The following is a 19,747-nucleotide window of genomic DNA, read 5'->3' on the forward strand; positions in this document are numbered from 1 at the left end:
ACATTTCTTAAATATTATAAATATAATATCATTATTATATATTATATATTGCTTCAGAAGGCATGGATTAAACAGCTGGAGTCTTATGGATTACTTTTATTATGCCTTTATCTGCTTTTTAGACCTTTACATTTCTGGCTACCATTAACTTGCATTGTATGGACCTACAGAGCTGAGATATTCTTCTTAAAATCTTTGTTTGTGTTCTGCAGAAGAAAGAAAATCATACACATCTGGGAAGGCATGAGTGTGAGTAAATGAGACGATTTGTCATTTTTGGGTGAACTACACCTTTAAGTAAACTTTAAGTTCTTGCCAGTTATCTGTATGCGTGTCATATTCATAATAAAAGGGTCAATTGAGCCGATCTGTATGTAGCACTACATGCCTACAATGGCAAAAATATTGTAAAAATAAATAAATAAGTAAACAGAAGAAACGGACTTACATTTAAGAATGAAGCTTTTCAAATGTTCTAAAGTCATGTTAGCTGAAAGGCCTTGGGCTGAAACTCATAACCCACATATTCTCTCTTTATTACAATCAGAATTATTTCAATGTAAATTACATTTAAAAACAAGTTCAGAGGTAAAGCATTAAAGTCAACCAAATTGAGACAAAAGTTTTCAAGGGTGGTCTGAGTGAAGGCTAAACTGGATCATAGGTCAGGTGTACTTGTTTCTCTCCAGGCTTGTCATGGAGGAGTCTGTCAGCCACATCTTCCACAGTGAAGGGCAAGAGACATATTTGAAGAAATAAGAAAAGCCAAGGAGCAGACAAACAAACAAAAGCAATTGTCAAGACGGGCTGCAATTCTGCAATTGCCTCTCTGTCCAAGCACCCTGGGATATTTATCTTTGGTCTCCTGTCAAAAAGGCTTGGCCATTCCATGCAACTAATCCTACTAAACCGACTCTCTCCACTTAGATCAACGGGGCACAACACTAAGCTTTTCTGACAGATACATACATTCGCTGCAAGTCCCAGTCCCCAAACTCAATCCTCCACTAAACACATGAGTCCAGACCCCCCTCCCCTTCCCCCTCTTCTCACTTACTAGTTTAGACAAGATCACAGCAGCAGATATGACAGCCTCTGAAAAATGTAATACCACTCTCTGAAAAATCTCCTGGGATTACTTTAACTCCTTTAACCTGTTTATCATGCTCTTTATTCTATAGGTTTGAATAATGAATCATTTTACTTTCCTCTACTGTTTTTGTTTTCATCACAGAGGGGCGCACTGAAATTTAATTATTTTCCACCTCCAACACCCTGAGTCTCTCACTCTCTCTCTCTCTCTGTGCTCGCTCTCTGTCTCTTTTGCTCCCTTTCATTCAGCAGCAGCATAATGCTTGGCTTGACTTGTAGAGCTTCTAGTGGTCAGGGGTCTTCAAATGTTATTTGATTTTCCACAGAAGGGTTTGGAGCTGAACTATAGAGGCAGGGACAATAACAGGAAGCGACTAGAGGAACGTCTGGGGAGGGCTGATCACTTTTGCCACTGGAGTGGCCTGATTGTTCAGTGAGCAGCTCTGTGGGAGCTCAGACAGGTTCATAAATCGCTTAAAAAACGACAGCACTGACCTGAAACTGAGAAGGATATAACTAAGCTTTTTTACATACTTTAGTGATTTTCGATCAAGGAAGATTGTTGAAGGGACCTAAAATCTGGTAGGTGCTTTTTTATATTTAATTTGTTTATTTTTCTAGTTAAAGTGTTCAAGTTCAACTTTACGAATCTTTGAAGTTCAGTTAAATGTAATAAGCCTTTATTGGTTGTACTTACGGTCTCATGTTAAAATAAACGTGTACATGTAATTTTATATATTTAAATGTAAATATATAATGTAATATTTATATAATGTGTGTCTTTATAAACGTATTCAAAACCAGATTTGAGTGTTGGTTTCTGGAGTAATGGGAAATACATTTCCAAAGACCTCTAAAATACTCATGTAAAGACGTTTTACTTAGGGACAGAGAAACAGAAATAAATCCTTACACCATCTGTCCTCTTTTTATTGTAACTACACAGTAAATGTTGTTCTTAATGTCAGCCCATATGCCACTGTAAGAATCGGAGAGACAGAAATCAGAGCTACTGTCTCATCAAACAAGACAATCAAAGTTCATGATTATTATTGTTTAAGATCATGAGAAGCATAGTTTATTCTATAAATAATATAACATATGCCGCTGTTAAGCTCAGCATTTAATGGCAAGATACATCAATTAGCAGAACTATGTACACTGATGAGGCAGACGTGGAAAAACAAGGTGAGAGCAGGTGCCATGCACACTCTTCAGACAGTAACAGCTTTAACAGGTTTCTATAGCTTATGTCATGTAGAATATGTGATAGAAAGTAGGGGAGTGCAAGTGTATGCTAGGCTGAATTTCCTAGAGATGAGAGTAGGCAGACTACAGATTGCTGAAAGATGCTGCATGATTAAATCTATTTTAATCTAAAGCCCATGTGAAAACACAAATACACAGAAAGACTTCATTTTAACGATGGTCTAGACAATGCTATTGCTGGAGATGTGCAGAGAAATTGTATGAATTTTAGTAATCCAATAAGAGAGAAGATAGATATTTAATGGATATGATGAGCATTAATAGTCTTTGATTGTCAAATATAAAGAAAGCACATTTTGACAGAAACATACTTCATTAAATCAAAAGTCAATGATCTGAGATTATAATGAAGCCCATCAACAAAGTTGTTGACAGCACTGCATTAAATTAAAAGAAAACATTCTAGAGAAACAGAAGGAAAATGTGACTTACATTGCTTGAATAACAATTATCTGAAAACTCTTGCTACTAGATTCCACAAAAATATAGACATGTTGTTAATGAAACATATAATATATTTGATTGCTCATATCTTAAAAATGCATAAAGGCTTTTGCATGATTTTTGGTGTACTTCTATGACTTTTTGTTGACTTTTTGACATCATGGTTAGCAACAACTTGCTACAAATAAATCAATATGTAAATCATTTTAAATGGCAGCAAACTTAGGTGCTTTTTTTTCGGGGGGCAATTTACTCCTTTATTTGTAGCAACTTGTTCATGCAGTTTACAGTGACGTCATTTTGTTGTTTTCAAAAAGTTGTAGAGATATGGCCATTAACGTGAGAAAAGCCTTTATGTAGTTTTAAGATATTAGCAATAAAGCATAGTGCCTTGTGTGTATATATATATATATATATATATATATATATATATAATATAGTATAGTATATATAGTGCTCAAAGTGCAAGTATTCTCCTTGTTAGTATTAAACCTAATTTGTTTGGTAAATAAATAATACTCTGACAATGCTTTTGTTCACAACATATGTTTATTTAAAATTAAATAAATAAATTTGACAACACATTATACTATATGACAGGGCTCTTCATCTACTTTCTTGTAGCGATCAGATTATCCAAATGAATACTCAATGAAAACTCAATGTTGGTAAATATTTTCAGTATTTATCTTACCTAACACTTTCATTGTAACTAGCATATTAACATTAAAAACAAAGCACTGTTCATAATATATGTTTATCTACATTAAATAGTTAGGGGTATTAACAGTTTTATGGTCTGGCAATAATTTCATTCTTAAAATGTGGCTGAAGAACAAATATGACCTCACACCCTCAACTAACAATTAGGTTTTGATTAACTTTACGTATGGTATTTTATGTATGGTAATTGTTTATGAAAACATATGAAGAACACAGATTTGATAAAGTCTCAGTGGCAATCCAATGTAGAACTGTTTTTTTTCTTCCTTGTCCTGTTGTGAATTTGTGCAGGAACCAGATACTTGTGCAGCTAATCATTGTTAAACAGAGAACCCACCCACTTCAAGCACTATGTGTGTGTATGGCATAGTTCTAAAAGCAGATAAAGTATGATCAAGTGTTCGAATTCTATGAAGCCAGGACAAACAAGCAGAGTTATGTCCAGTGACGTTTCAGTGCTGTTATGCAAAATATCAGCACTCACATGTCCAATCAAATGAGTGAACTGGACTTACTGTTGTGTTGTATGTGGCATTAGAGTACTGATGATGTTATTTCTCATATGCATTATGTTAACATGTCTGCCCACTAATACAAGAGATGATCTGACATGGCCTAAAAGAGTATTTAAACATACCCTTCGAATCTACCATATTTAAAAATAAAAGAAGTAATAAATAACCTAATAAATACAAAATAACTTTTATTATTAGAATTATTCCAAAAAATATTGGATAATGAAAATCACAAAATGATCTGCCTAGCCCCTGAGACAAAAGATACGTATTGATGAAAACAATTTACAATAAAATTGTATTTGTTAACATTATTTAACTACAAAAGTTAACATGAACTAACAATGAACAATACTTTTCAGCACTTATGGAGTTTGGTTAATGTTAGTTTTAACATAGCCTACTGATAAATTTTTTTATTTAAAGGTTATACTATGTTAACATTAGGTAATGTATAATGAACTAACATGAACTTATAATTAACAATTATATCTTTATAAATTAATATTAACCAAGATTAGATAATGCTGTAAAAAAAATATTGTTCATTGTTTGTTATTTATACCTAATGAATTTACTAATGTTAACAAATAGAAGCTTATTAAGTGTTACTGTTATTTAGTTGGCCTTCACAAAAGAAATCCCACTTGTATAAATGGGAACATTTGAGTAGGAATGAACTCTTAGTATAATCAATTTCTTTCCAATGCAATGCCCATACAATTCTGAACTCATTGTGAGGCAAGGGCGATTTTATACCTTATGTGAAAGTAATCATTTTGAGTGGGAGTGAGAGGAGTTTATGGGGGCCTCAGGCAAAGATTTAGCAATTTGAGAACACTTAAGGAGCATAATCCACCTCATCTTAATATCATCCTCTAAATGAGTCTAACATAAGATTGGTCCATCAAGCTAAAGAGTGTTATCTGGGATGGGAATATATTCAGACATTCAGGCGCATAGTGAGCTAGAAAATGTTGTTGTAGGATTTAACAGTATCACACATTTAGTGTGTGCTATTTCCCATGATTCTGAAGCATACAATCAAAAGATTGTGTTATGGGAAGAACACTAATGAGATTTTAATGAAGGGATTTCATACTCATAGATAACTATGGATTGCTTTAATTATGTATTTTTTTCTGTCCCCTTTCTTTCTTTCTTTCATCAGGGTTTGTGAAGGTGTAAAAAATACCATTGAATAATGACATGAATTATTTATATATATATATATATATATATATATATATATATATATATATATATATATATATATATATATATATATGAATGACTTTGTAGAAAAACTGGCCTCACTATTTACTCCATAGCTCTTTCTCAACATCAGCTGAAATACAGAGCAGCACTTAATGCTGCACGTTCATTGTATTTCTCCTCTATTATCAGAATACAAGTTGTAGACCTAAAGCTGTTTCTCTTTTCTCCACTTCTTTCAAATAAAATGTATTTAATTTACCAATCATTTGCTCTGACCACTCCTGAAGATCCTCTTCACAGGTTTTTACCTGAACACCCTCTCCACCCTCTGTCCTACTTCACTCCCACAAGCCCATCTTCAGCCAGTGATTTAATTTTAGAATCTAACTTATCATCATGTTAGCTGGACCCTGCCCCAACCTTACTTCTTTAACACTGTGAGTCTGTCATTTCTGCACCTATTTCACGTCTGATAAACACATCACTTGCTTTTGCAATTGTTCCTATTGGTCATAAAACTGCTGCCGTTACACCAGTCCTTAAAAATCCCAATTTAGATCCATCTACCCTCCTCAACTATTATCCTATTTCCAATCTGTCTTGTACATCTAATCTCCTGGAAAAAGTTGTAGCTTCCCAGTTACAATCACATCTAGCAGAAAATAATATCTATTACCCTTTCAATCTGGATTTTGTCTATTCCACAGTACTGAAACTGCTCTCTTGAGGGTTGTTAATGAACTGCCTCTTCATAGGCCAACCCGCTAAAAACATTGCCCAATTACAATATATCAAAAACTCTGCAGCTAGAGGTCTGCACATACTACCCCTACCTTGTTTAGTCTTTACTGGTTTCCTGTCTCTTGCGGTATACAGTTAAAAAAACTTCACTTAACTTACAAAACTCTCGTTATTTATGTGATCTGCTGCATCCATACACACATTTGTTCTCTTTGTTCTTCTGATTCCAAACTGCTGTCTATCACCAGATTTCATCTGTCCACTTTTGGTGGGAGATCCTTCAGTGTAATTGTACCTCAACTATGGAAGTCACTGCCTCTGCAACATTTTTCTCATTTTCCATCCTCAAGTCTCAGTGTAAAACTCATCTTTTCTCAGAATACTTTCTATCCATTGCTGATTGCTAAAAAAATGTCCCCTAACTTTGATTGTAACTTCTGTTAAAATGTACAGTATCTTGATTATAAAGTGACATTGAGCAGTACTTTATATTGACTATGTTGTTCATTTAAAATGATCCACAGATGATGAAACAATCTTCCTGGAGGCCAATGACTGAGCCTGGCTTTTGGGCAGGTTTCTTGGTTATTTTATGTACACTCAGCACAGCAGTGGATGTCCACCAAGCTCTGAAACCAACATCCATGAACAGCAAAGTTATCCAAAGACACAAAAGAGAATGGAAATGGGATAAACTTTATTTGTATGAGGAAACGTTTCCAAAGACCCCACTTGAAAAAATTGGAAAGGTGAGAGGTCCTAGACATGTTCAATGGAATGATGAATATAGTGCTAGTGTGAATAATATACTAAATCTACTACTTAATACAAATGCTCTGTAGTAATGGGAGAGTCACATAAATAACAAATAAATAAATAAACAAATAAATAATGACTGTCTTTTTTCTTTACTTTTTTCTTTCCCTTTTTAGCTAGATAATACACTTTACAATGAGATGTCCACACGATATATCCTCTCAGGAGAAGGTGCTAATGACATTTTTACTGTAAATGACATGGGGGATATCTTTGTCAGTACAGCATTAGACCGGGAAGAGAAGAGCGTCTACAGACTCTCAGCCTCACTCATCAACATTCAAACCAGAATGCAGATTGACAAAGATGATCCTTTTGAAATAGTGCTCCTTGATATAAATGACAACAGACCTGTTTTTCCACCTGCCCTATCTGGATCCATCAGTGAATCCTCTAGAGAAGGTACTGTTTTTTATCATGATAATAACATTAATAACTCATATGTGCAATATATAAATTAATATTTATTTGTACTGTCAGTACTGAAATATACTTCTATGGACATACTCCCTTGTTTTATAATATACAGAGGGGTCCAAAAGTCAGAGACCAACAGTAAAACTGCTTCTATTTAGCATTATTTTCTAATTGAATACAAAGTTTCATTACAAAGCATATTATCAGCATTAAATCATTTGAGTGAAGCCTAACATGAATTTCACATAACATGACTTTTGGACACCACTGCATATGCTTTGTATTATTATATATTATACATTATTCTGTAAATATGGTATTCTTGTAATTAGTGGAGTCACTATAGACATACACTTTATTAGGAATGCTATGGTTCCCAACATGGTCTTCTGCTGTTGTAGCCCAATCTGAGATGTTATTCTGCTCACTACAATGATACAGAGTGGTTAACTGAGTTACTATAGCCTTTCGGTCAGCTCGAACCAGTCTGGCTATTCTCCGTTTACCTCTCTCATCAACAAGATATTTCCAGCCACAGAACTGCCGCTCACTGGATGTGTTTTGTTTGTGGCACCATTCTGAGTAAATTCTAGAGACTGTGAAAATCCCAGGAGATCAGCAGTAACATAAATACTCAAACCAGCCAATCTGGCACCAGCAATCATGCCATGGTTGAAATCACAGAGATCACATTTTTTTTCCCATTCTGATGGTTGATGTGAACATTAACTGAAGCTCCTGACCCATATCTGCATGATTTATGCATTGCACTGCTAACACACGATTGGCTGATTAGATAATCACATTAATAAATAGATGTGCAGGTGTTCCCAATAAAGTGCTCAGTGAGTGTACATGGGAATGTGAGTGTTATATGGGGTTTTTCTTGCAGTAATGTAACATACATGTATCTCCATAATGGAAGTATTAAGTTGAATATCCAGTAAACACTAAGAAAAAAGTACCAAAAAGAACATGGTACTACTAAGCTTGTTATGGTAATTTAATGTTTCTTTGGACAGTTGGGATTTTTAAAGACTGGTGTAACAGCAGTAGTTTTAAGATCAATAGGAACAATGGCAAACGCAAGTGATGTGTTTATCAGATGTTTCTTTGGTACCATGGTATTCTTTGAAGTACACTGGATTGCCATTTAATATCAGAACATGAATATGGTAATCATTCAGTATCATGTTATTATCATCTGACACAATCATAGTGCCATGGTACCATGACACTACTTTTTTGTTAGGATATCTACCATGGCTTGATTGAGTTCAAGATAGCGGTTACATTATTCTGTTGAATGTATTCTGAATAAAATGCATGTGTTTTAATAGGAACTACTGTAATGACAGTAGAAGCAACTGATGCTGATGATCCAACAACTAAAAATGGAATGATTGAGTACAAACTTTTAAATGGGACAGACCTCTTTCACATCAACAGTAAAGGTGAGTTGTTGTTAACTGACCTTTATAAAATGATAATATAATGATAACTGACTTTTGACATGTTCAATATGAGCCTGAAAAATCTGACTAGCCCTCACTTATTTCTTTTTAAGGTGTCATTAGCACAGTGAAAAGCACCCTGGACCGTGAGAAACAGAGTCAGCACCTGATTGCCATACAAGCCAAAGATTTGCCAGGATCAGATACTGGAAATATTGCTACAACCATAGTGACAATCAACATTACTGATATAAATGACAACATTGCCACCTTCAAGACAGGCAAGTGACTGTGATATTGTGACAAAGACTGTGACAAAACTGTGATATTGTAATATTTAGTAAAGCCACACTGCATACTAGACTGCATTTTAAGTAAACATCAGAACATCACTTTCTCCAACAGGGAAATATCGATTTAATGTGAAAGAAGACAGCAAACCAGGATCTGAAATTGGCACATTAACGGTGGAGGACAGAGACGAGATTCAAAACAAAGATCCAACATTTACTATTCATCATGACGGATTTGCCATTAAACTGAGTAATGTGAAAGATGGAATTCTTAGCCTTACAGTAGTAAGTATTTAAACCACACTTGCTATTAGAATTTTCATTAGAAAAATCAACCTTTTCAGCCGTTACCTGACTTATCAGGGAAATGTGTTTATTACAATTTTTCTTATTTTTCTTTGCAATCACTTGTAGCCTCTCGACTTCGAAACAGAGAAGACGTACAGTTTCAATGTAGATGTGGTCGAGCACACAGTGTCTAAATCCCCAGATAACCAAGGACCCCAGTTGCTGAAGAGAGCCGAAGTTTTCATCAATGTAATTGATGTTGACGAACCACCCGTTTTTAACCAAACTGAATACAAGTTCAGCGTTTATGAGGGCCCTTTCAAGAATCCAATTATTGGTGCTGTCTCAGCAAAGGATCCAGATATAAAGGGCTATAAAATACGGTATAAACTTAACTGTATTTTTCTACATTTATCAAAAAAGCACACAAGCCTTCTGTGTTCTGCTGTAATATAAAGTTGTAAACAGATACTAATGGCATTTGATCCCTCTAGGTACTCTATTGAAGACTCAAACTGTCCTGTAACTGTGGATTCTGTACTAGGGCATCTTTCCTTAAAAAGACAACTGGATAGAGAGCAAGAGTCCTCATACACATTTCAAGTTAAAGCACAGGAAGATACACCAAATGGTATGGTGTTAACAAGCTCTTAACTAACACACTTGTGTGTTTCTAAAGTAAAACACCATAGTGGGCTATTAGTCTCACTGAATCAGAGCTAACATAATTAGCTTCTAAATAAGGATCACCCATGATAGCACACTTACTGTACATCAGCCAGACTATGCACTATTTCATTGTCATGTTTACATATGTACATCTGCTCATCTGCAATATGTCTGCAAGACGTATCTCAATAAGTATGTATTGGATGTCAATAAGACATTGAGCAGATGTCTTTAAGATGTTTAGGATTTAGAATGTTTGTAAATCTGATCTTTTTTAAGATATTTAGCAGATTTTAATTAGATTGTGATGCTTTAAAGCTAAAAAGATTTAAAACAGACATCTCAGAGAAGTGCATGTGCTATCTAGGACATGCTTAAATCAAACAAATGCCATAAAGTGTGACTTTTGGAGCTGTTTTGTTCTGCTGTGCTAATTATTGTTTTTTAAAGAGTACTTTGTTTTAATTAAAAATGAACATAAAAGCAAACTTACACAGTAAATATAATCATCACTGTATATAAGAATTTCATTCCTATCTATCTTTAACCGTCTGATTGAGTTCATAGCCAAATCTTTTAAAATTATAATAGTGAGCCTGAGTATAAATAATAAGCATCATGATCATTATTATCATCATCACAAAAAATGTGTGAAACCTTCCTCTCTCTGAATCCTCAGGTCAAATATCCTATGCAATGGTTAATCTGAAGGTTATTGACATCAATGACAACGCACCAGAACTAACTAATGGGAGTTACGTGTATGTTTGTGAGAGTGATAAAAGTGGCACGGTAAGGAACTGGTCAAATACATTTAACCAACAGTCCATACTTATTTTTCTTCTTTTTTCCATATTTTGGTCTGTTTTTATAATCTATTTACCTACACCTTAATGTACGACCCTCTATATTTTGCAGGTAATTGGGATTATTGGTGCCCATGACAAGGATGAAAATCCAGGCAGATTTCGCTTCACTCTGGCAAAAAAGAGCTCAAACTTTTCCCTTCATGACAACCAAAGTGAGTAAATGAATGATGTACTGTATGGTACTCTAGTACACTATCTTGTAATAAACCTAAAATGACTATAAAGTAGAATTTAAAAGATATTACATCATGAAAGTGGGTGGGGGGGGGTTACAGTGCATATTGGCATTTGACATGAAATGCTGTTCTAGTAACATCACCGCACTTGTTTTGAAGTAGCACATTTGATATCGACAATCAGACGAATAAAAAGCTTGCGAGACAAATTAATCTATATGATGATCTTCAGTACTGCGGTATCCTGTAGCATTTCAGCAGAGTTTGAGGTTGAACAATAACTAAATTTGGACATGGGAAACGTCTTAGGCTTTTAAAAATATATTTTAGTTGTTGTAAATGATTCATATAGATTCATTAAATGTAATTCACTCATAAACATTAATTCTTTAAATGATATTTATACATAGTGTTGTTTTTCCAACTTCAACCTATTTCTCTTTCAAATGTGCTAGATGTACATTTCAATTCCAGTCACAAGAATGTCAAAGTGAGGATTTACTCTTCCTACAATTGTGCGAAATGTGATATTCTTAGCCCTGGCTAAATTGAATGATCACAAGGATCTCAGCAACATTTCCCAGCAAGCAAAAAAACTAAAGCAGACTCCAATGACAACAATGGCACTGCTAATGAAAATTGTTAGCCTTTACCAGTGTCAGACAATAGCAAGTAATTTTCCCTGACTAAGAGATCAATTAATGACTGCATTTCTTTGATTATTAATATGTGTTGTAGATAACACTGCAAACATTGTGCTGAAGCAGGAAGGTTTCAGTACAGAGCACTCAGTGGAGCATGTACTCGAAATCGAAATCTCTGATGGAGGTACACCAGAACAAAAGAGCATTAACCCCCTCCACATAAAAGTGTGCACATGCCAGTCGGATCGAAGGACAGATTACTGTATGGCATACGCCCAGACTGGAGTGAGTGTTAGTGTCATCTTAGCCATTCTTCTCTGCATAATCACAATCTTGGGTAAGACTATATGCTTCTCTTCTCTCACTCTCACTTGCCTTTCGAGAATTGTGTGTCTATAACGATATCTGTTCAAAGACAACTGAGACCAAGTGCAAAGCAGAGTTCTGAAGAATTCATGACATTACATGGGGATTCTTATATAAATGATACATGTGAACATTTTTAAACCTGTGTTTGAAGAATGGCTTTTGGAGACAGAAAGAAGGAGAGTTTGTATAATTCACTGTCTTTGGATCCATTAAGTTTTTAGATTGTATAAATAATCCAGGGAACAAACACTGTAAATAAAACCATGTAAGCTCCATATTATCTTTCATTGTCTCCAAGTCTGGTCCTCCTGCATGAAAGCTTTGTTAGTTAGTGTTTATGTGATGAGTTGTCAACTGAAGAAATATAAATGTACAATTCTGCAACACTGTAGTTTATGTGTGATACAAGCCAGATGTGAGAAACAAGACTGGAGTGATGACAGGTAAAAAAAATAACAATTCATTCAAAGTCACAACATCCAATAAATGAGCAGTGTTTTGAGATTCACATACTGTTTTACCAGGGTATCATAAGACGTGCTTTCAACACAAGCACTATTCTGAAATGAACTTTGTGAAGTTGAATGAGTCAGGTTGATAATGTCTCTATTTCTCTTGTCATAATAGTTATTGTCATCCTCATTGCGTTGCGGAGACGTTACCAGAAAGACACTTTTGTCACACTTGGCAAGTCATCTGGTGAGATCCATGAGCAGCTGGTGAGCTATGATGAGGAGGGTGGTGGAGAGATGGACACAAACGGCTATGATGTCTCCATCCTGACCTCCGCCTGTCATGACAGCAGCTTTCGGCCCAGCACAGGGCCTTCGCTTTATGCCATGGTGAAGAAACCCCCAGCCTGCAAGGGCGACATGGCCATGATGATCGAGGTGAAGAAAGATGAGGCAGATCACGACCGTGATGGAATTCCCTATGATACATTACACATCTATGGCTATGAGGGATCTGAATCCCTGGCTGGTTCCATCAGCTCCTTAGACTCATCCTCTAGTGGGTCCAATTTGGAATATGACTTCCTAAGTGATTGGGGACCACGTTTCAGGACCCTAGCGCAACTCTATGGAGTAGATGGCTCTGACACTGATAGCTCCTACTGATCCAAAGAAAGAAAAAACATATCTCAGCTGCCATCATCCTAGGAGATTATATCAAACTAAGGATCCATTAGATGCTAAAATGCAGTATGATGGAGGTTGCTGTAATCTCTTTATGGGACATTTTGTCAGGGTCTCTTTAAAAGAGTGATTAACAAGTGCCAATACTTGTTTCCTTCATGTATTGTTATAACATCATGATGAGCATGATAGTGTTTTTAATTTTGATGAAAAACATGCCTTGGTCTTTCAGACTAGTTTTGTAGAGGTAAATTTTGTACAAAACAGTATTGGACACTGGTTGGAACAGGCTAACTTTTGGCCATTTTATCCATATACTGCAAATTTGTATTGATGTTAACACAAAGTATCAGTGTGAGTGTTCTTCCTTAATTAGACCATTTTGTGATGGAAAATATTTTTCTTTCATGTTTATTATTATTCTTTTTTTTTTCTCCATCTTATACTATTCACAAAACCCTACGTTTTTTTCTGGACTTTATTTCTAAAGCCAGCATTGTTCAGCAGCTGACTCTTTAGGAAAACCACTGAATTGCCATGGGAGCAACAGAGGAAGCGGTGATAACTGTATATTGAAAGAATTAAAGGCTACTCCAAGTTTATTTGACAGGAATCATCAGCACATTGATTGTTAAGAGTAAAGCCCAAATCTCTAAGGTCGACCAATATAAGGCAATTGCAAACATCTCAGGAAACATGCAGTGACTTGTATACTGAAATGCGAGAAGTGGTCTGAACATCTGAATGACCATTTGAATCATATGTGTGGCTATATATTTAACAGGGTCTTATGAGAACAATGCACAAATGTACTTGCTAAAAAATGTTTAAAGGGATAGTTCATCCAAAAAAATTAAATCCTCTCATCATTTACTCACACTCATGCCATCCCAGATGTGTATGACTTTCTTTCTTCTGCTGAACACAAATTAAGGTTTTTAGAAGAATATTTCAGCTCTGTAGGTACATACAATGCAAGTGAATGTATACCAACATTTTGAAGATCCAAAAATCACATAAAGGCAGCATAAAAGTAATTAATTCGACTCAAGATCAATATTTAAATCCTTTTTTTTTTTTTACTATCAACCTCCACTTTCACTTTTACAATATTTGATTTGTATTTTTATTTTATTTTTTGCATTTGACAATTTGCATTCTTCATTCATATCGCCAGCTAATGGGCAGGGAGGAAAATGTATAGTAAGAAAGGACTTTTTTCTCAGCCACACCTATCATATTGCTTCTGAATATATGGATTTAAACACCGTAGTCTTATAGATTACTTTTTTGCTGCCTTTATGTGGTTTACCCATTCACTTGCATAGTAAGGACCTATAGGGCTGAAATATTCTTCTAAAAATCTTTGTTTGAAGAAAGAAAAGAAAGAAAGTCAGACACAACTGGGATGGCATGACGATGAGTAAATAATACTATTATTATTATTTTATTTAGATTTTTTTGGGGTGAACTATCCCTTTAAGGTTGTTAAACCTTAGTTTTACTCCAACATATGTAGCAGGCCAGCCTCTCTTGTCTCATGGTAGTATTGATTATCCACACACAATATTATTATATATTTAATATAATTGACAAGAGGATCTTCATTCATTGAAAAACCTATTTTGCTCTTTAAATATTTACCTCTGTGCACAAACTTTACCCCATGTCCCACATTAGCCATAGGCACAATATGTGGAAGCCACCATCTGCTTTTCCTGTAGGGAATTACATGCCAAGCACTCATCTCCCATCTCAGTCAAAATGACCAGCTTCGTCACTAAAATGTCAACTTCCTGTCTACGTGAGCACAAAGAAACTGACTTCCTGTTCCCTTATCTTTTAAGTGAACAGACACATTGGAACTGTTTTCCTGTTTTCTTGTCTTGGACGGATAAGGAAAGAAAACTTAGGAGAGCAGGAAAACGTTAAAGAACAATGTGAATCACGCTGTCTTGGTCGCAAAGGCATTGTCAATCCTTTAAGACAAAGGTGTGGATTTGGTTGGATTTCGCTAATTTAATTGATATATTTTAGGTCTGTTTTCCTTAAGTTATTTTTAAAGGAATATCTTCTTTATAGTTGTCTTTCTACTGTATATCCTTTTGGTTTTAGAATTAGTACAATCACTAAAGCACAGATATGTATTAATGCCAAGACTATTATCTTCCATGAACATCAGAAATACTGCACATAGTGTCATTGAATGATATATTTATATTTCTCATATATAAAAAATTAAGAACTGGAAACATAGCTAAAATTAGAGCCTTCCGTTCACAGTATACGTAATTGTTCCTTATTATGATCATATTCCCTGTAAGTATGCTTTTGAACCAGCTGTATGTGGCAATAATGAACTCATTTATAAGTGTAAAATGTAGTGTGTTGAATGAGCATTTTTTTTAATAAATTAAACAGGTGATGTGTCTGCGATTTCTTAGGCAGGTCCAGTAGATGTCAGTGTTGGACAGCCAGGTTAAACATTTCAGTTTGTGATTTTTGTGTTTGGTAGAAGGAAAACAATATGTGCCTTTTTTCTATTGTTTCTATTGTCTTTTTGTTTCTCTAAAACAGGCATTTTTGTATTTGAATAAACTTCACATTCCATAAAACTGGTTAACTGCCTTTAAATGTCCTTCCTTTAAAATACAATTTCATCAAAACAGTTATCTAAGAAAAAATGAGAACCAAACATTAAGGAAATAAAGTGGGATAGCCTGATGGCTCTTTTGCCTTTCGGAACAGGAGCTCCTCTCCATCACTAATGCAAGAGCTTGTGTCTCATTAAACCAATGTTGTCTGGGCAGCAGAAGTGAAGTTTTGAATGTCTGTTGCTTATAGTCCAGGAAAGACAAACAAGCACTTAAAAGATAACAGCACTTTAGCGGAAATTCCTCTATGATGTCACACCTAACACATCTATGAGACACCCAGCTGGGACTTCCTGAGGCATTAAACACCATTCATGGTTATACAGTATACAGAGAAAAGCTATTTCTAACATTGCAAATCAAACTCAATAAAAAAATACTCAGATATAAGAAAGTTTGATTAAATGAAGAGTCAAAAATCCACATGCCACTGAGCATACCACTTAAACAGGCTGACACTCTTACAGACAATGCTTCATCAATTCAACATTTATGACAGTTTCCTTGTATAATCATATGCCTTCATCCAAACAGCCAAACCCTTAATGCGTGTGCTTCAGTATAACAACCTAAATACATATCTATTGTAGGACAGTTGCCACAAACGGAATGACACAAAGGAATTCCCAATATCACACAGGCAAACATGTTGGAAAACAGTATTTTATTAATGTGTAAAATATTATTTCCCACCTTTCTGAACATGCAATCAGCTCTAAAAGACATTTGTGTGGTTAGTTTATGGCAGTTTGGAACCAGCAGGTCTTTTTTTTCCAGATTTAAACAGACAACAATAGAACAATAGATAGACATTCAGATTTACACAGATATTGTTCTGCAAGATCTGTCTTAGAAATGTTCTATTTTTCTATGAATAAAATCACCGGTTTTGAATTTAAAAAAATTTATGACCATGTAGAATTTTCTACAGATCAGTGTTAAATTGTTACACTGTTACCGAACCAACAAAGTTTCATTGGACAGGAGAGGTTCTGAATACAAATATATATATATACACACACACACACACATATTGTATAAATTATACATACTTCATTTCACATTTCTACAGGTTGTTGCCTTTAGTAAATCAGTAATGCATGTTAAGGTTTTCCTATTTTTATTTCAATAACCAAGGTTAGAATAAGAAAAATTTGTATAGCACATTTGAACTGTACAATAAACAATTACATATACATTAGTCTATGTTTTACAGTAAAAGGTGTATTAAATGTATATACAATAATGTAGTAAAGGAATATTCCAGCTTCAACACAAGTTGAGCTCAATCGACAGCATTTTGTGGCATAATATTGATTACAACAAAAATTAATTCTGACTTGTGCTTCCTTTTCTTTAAATAAACTGGAGCTCACAACAAAAGTGAATCGGGCCAACCTGTAAACGTCAAAATATTGACTGTTTAAAAAATATATGCACAAGACATAAATAATGTGTGTGTTAACACGATTTAAGTGTGATAAAATCACTTACTTTCCTTTTCTGTCTAAAGTTATAGCCAATTTTACCACTTTTTGCCATGTCAAAGTAACGTAAACAAACCATAAAACCTTAAAACGACTGCAAAAATTACAATTTAAACAACTTTAAAGCTCCTGTAATACACAAGTTTTAACAGAGGAAATTCATGTAAGTGATTTATAAAATTATAAGCTTCAAATGTATGCCTTTAACACCTCCAAATAATTGGTCCCATTAACTTCCATTGGAAGTGTCTCACTGTACCCTATTTTTTTGTATTATTTTTTTTTTATGAAAAGGATGGATGAGACCATTTTTTTATTATTATTATAATTATTATTGGTAATTAACATTATGCCACAAATGCTGTCGACTGAGCTTAACTTATATTTAAATTGTCCTTTAAAACTAAAACACAGAATATACCTCTGTGCTACAGTCTGCCTACTGAGAGCAGGGATGAATAGTTCAGGATAAAAGGACACGCAAATCACATCACTGTGATTACACATTAGATCGCAACAATAAATGTGAATTCAACTAGAGAGGTGTAGCTTGCCAAAATGAACACAAGGGGACAGCGCAAATCACTTCTACGAGGCGATGAGACTGTACAATGATTTTAGACACATTGAAAGCACAGGTAAACACTTTAATTTATGCAATAAACAACAAGCATAGAGTAGGGACATTTGGTTCCCACAACGTAGGAAATACCTGGATACACACACACACACACACACACACACGCAACACACGCAACACACACACATCCACACATACACTTAAACAGGTCACAGAGAGTTCAATCAGATGCCTTCCTTGGTGTAATGTGTGTTGTGTTCACTTTACACACATTCTTCTTTTCTCCCTCTCTGTCACACAAACACATCACAGCCATCAGGGACACCTGCATGTGTTACTTCCTGTCTCTTATGTGCATGTACAGTAGGTCATGGTCTTTGGTCTGAGCAGTGGTAGCAGCACTGGCAGTTTGAGGCAGAATTAGACACTTGTCAGCTGTGGACACTGAGAGCTCCTCTTGCCCTCTCCAAGCCCTCTGCATCATACAGAGTATTGTGGTGTAATCTGATTACATATTGTAAATTACTGTCATCTGATAACTTTTTGGTCAAAAGTAGTGTAACACATTACATTTCAAATGTTCACATTTACATTTAATGAGATTACAGTTACTGACTTTGAATTAAGTTAAAAACTTTGAAGTACATTATTTGGGTTACACATTTCTAAAATAGTGTTATGTTGAATTTAAAACATGAAGTATGTTAATATGTATGTCTCTTTGCATTGTTGTGACAGCTGAAGGGCGTACACCCCTAAATAAATAGAAGGCAGAAATGTGTGTGACAATGAACAAGGAGGAAACATTATTTACAAACATATATAAACATGTCTGTGAACAGTGTTGTATTATGGAGTGCTACGTTTAATTGTGTTTTTGTTCATGTTTTGATTCTTGTTCTTCATTTAATCATGTCTTTTATTTAAACATTTAGTTGTCATGCTTCCTGTTCCCGTTTCATGTCATGTGGTTTCCTTGTGATTTGATATCCTGTTTTCCTCCATATTCGTGTGTCTTGTTCTCATTAGTTTATTGTCTTGTTCACTCGTTATCAGTCTTGTCATGTCATTGGTTCATGTTTTAGTATCTTGTTATCATGTTCCTTAGTTTAGTCTCGTCATTGACTGTCTGCAGGGCCGGCCCAAGCCTTTATGGGGCCCTAAGCAGAATTTGATTTGGGGGCCCCTCTGTGCCGCCAATATGATTGAATATTGTCAATGTTTGATTATTCGCACACTTTAAATCTAACACACCCCTTATCAAGTTTATTAGTTGTAGCTGTGTTGCTTACAACATACCAATGTCTGCCTGGCATGATTTTACCCTTCTATGGTTTTAATTGTAACAGTAGCACACCTATATTCAACTCAGCTGGGTCAACTGGAGGAGCTGCTGAGCCATGGTGTAGGCTGGAAGTTGCTAAGGGGGTAGATGTGACATCGATCCCAATGACCAGAGAAGTAGAAGGACCTATAAGGAAATTACATTAGTAATTATAATTAGAAATATTAATCTCAGGATGTTCTACAGTAACTGAGCAAATACAAAGGCTGCTGTGCTATTAACTTGCCGCTGAGGTTGAAACAGACATGGAAGGAACAGTAGGATCAGTGGATGTACGTGCTGTGAAGTGCTCCTTGTCTGCAGAGGATGGACCTGATGAAAGATGAAATAATAATAATAAAAGCTAGCCATGTTAGATGTCATATTAGAAGATAATGCAACTGTCTGTTAAAAACAAAAAAAGGTCTCACAAAAGGCATATAAATATATTGATCTGGGATTGTTGAAAAATCATCATCAGCTGTAGCACTGGCACTTGGGGCAGGTGGCGTTGGTTGTGACCCACCTCCAAAATATTTCAACAGTGCCCCTAGGGAAGTTTCATAAGA

At 35.1% G+C, this 19,747-nt stretch overlaps 1 protein-coding gene across 1 annotated transcript; it reads left to right on the forward strand.

Annotated features, from left to right (window-relative positions):
* Window positions 1-1,492: 1,492 nt before the first annotated feature.
* cdh5 (cadherin 5) lies at window positions 1,493-15,750 on the forward strand. Its single transcript, XM_052152131.1, has 12 exons — window positions 1,493-1,674; window positions 6,527-6,751; window positions 6,935-7,220; window positions 8,576-8,689; window positions 8,803-8,970; window positions 9,095-9,267; window positions 9,397-9,653; window positions 9,765-9,901; window positions 10,619-10,731; window positions 10,858-10,960; window positions 11,723-11,965; window positions 12,625-15,750. Exons 2-12 carry the CDS (start codon window positions 6,527-6,529, stop codon window positions 13,113-13,115), a joined length of 2,310 nt encoding a protein of 769 aa, XP_052008091.1. The 5' UTR covers window positions 1,493-1,674; the 3' UTR covers window positions 13,116-15,750.
* The last annotated feature ends 3,997 nt before the right edge of the window (window positions 15,751-19,747 follow it).

This window comes from Xyrauchen texanus, chromosome 2 (genome assembly GCF_025860055.1).
Source record: "Xyrauchen texanus isolate HMW12.3.18 chromosome 2, RBS_HiC_50CHRs, whole genome shotgun sequence".
Lineage (NCBI taxonomy): Eukaryota > Metazoa > Chordata > Actinopteri > Cypriniformes > Catostomidae > Xyrauchen > Xyrauchen texanus.

Bases quoted from the DNA above. Each gene is read 5' to 3' on its own strand.
- cdh5 (XM_052152131.1), top strand. From the start codon at position 6,527: ATGATGAAACAATCTTCCTGGAGGCCAATGACTGAGCCTGGCTTTTGG. The intron at 7,221-8,575 runs GTACTGTTTTTT...GTGTTTTAATAG, and splicing joins CAGTGAATCCTCTAGAGAAG to GAACTACTGTAATGACAGTA. The intron at 8,690-8,802 runs GTGAGTTGTTGT...TTTCTTTTTAAG, and splicing joins CTTTCACATCAACAGTAAAG to GTGTCATTAGCACAGTGAAA.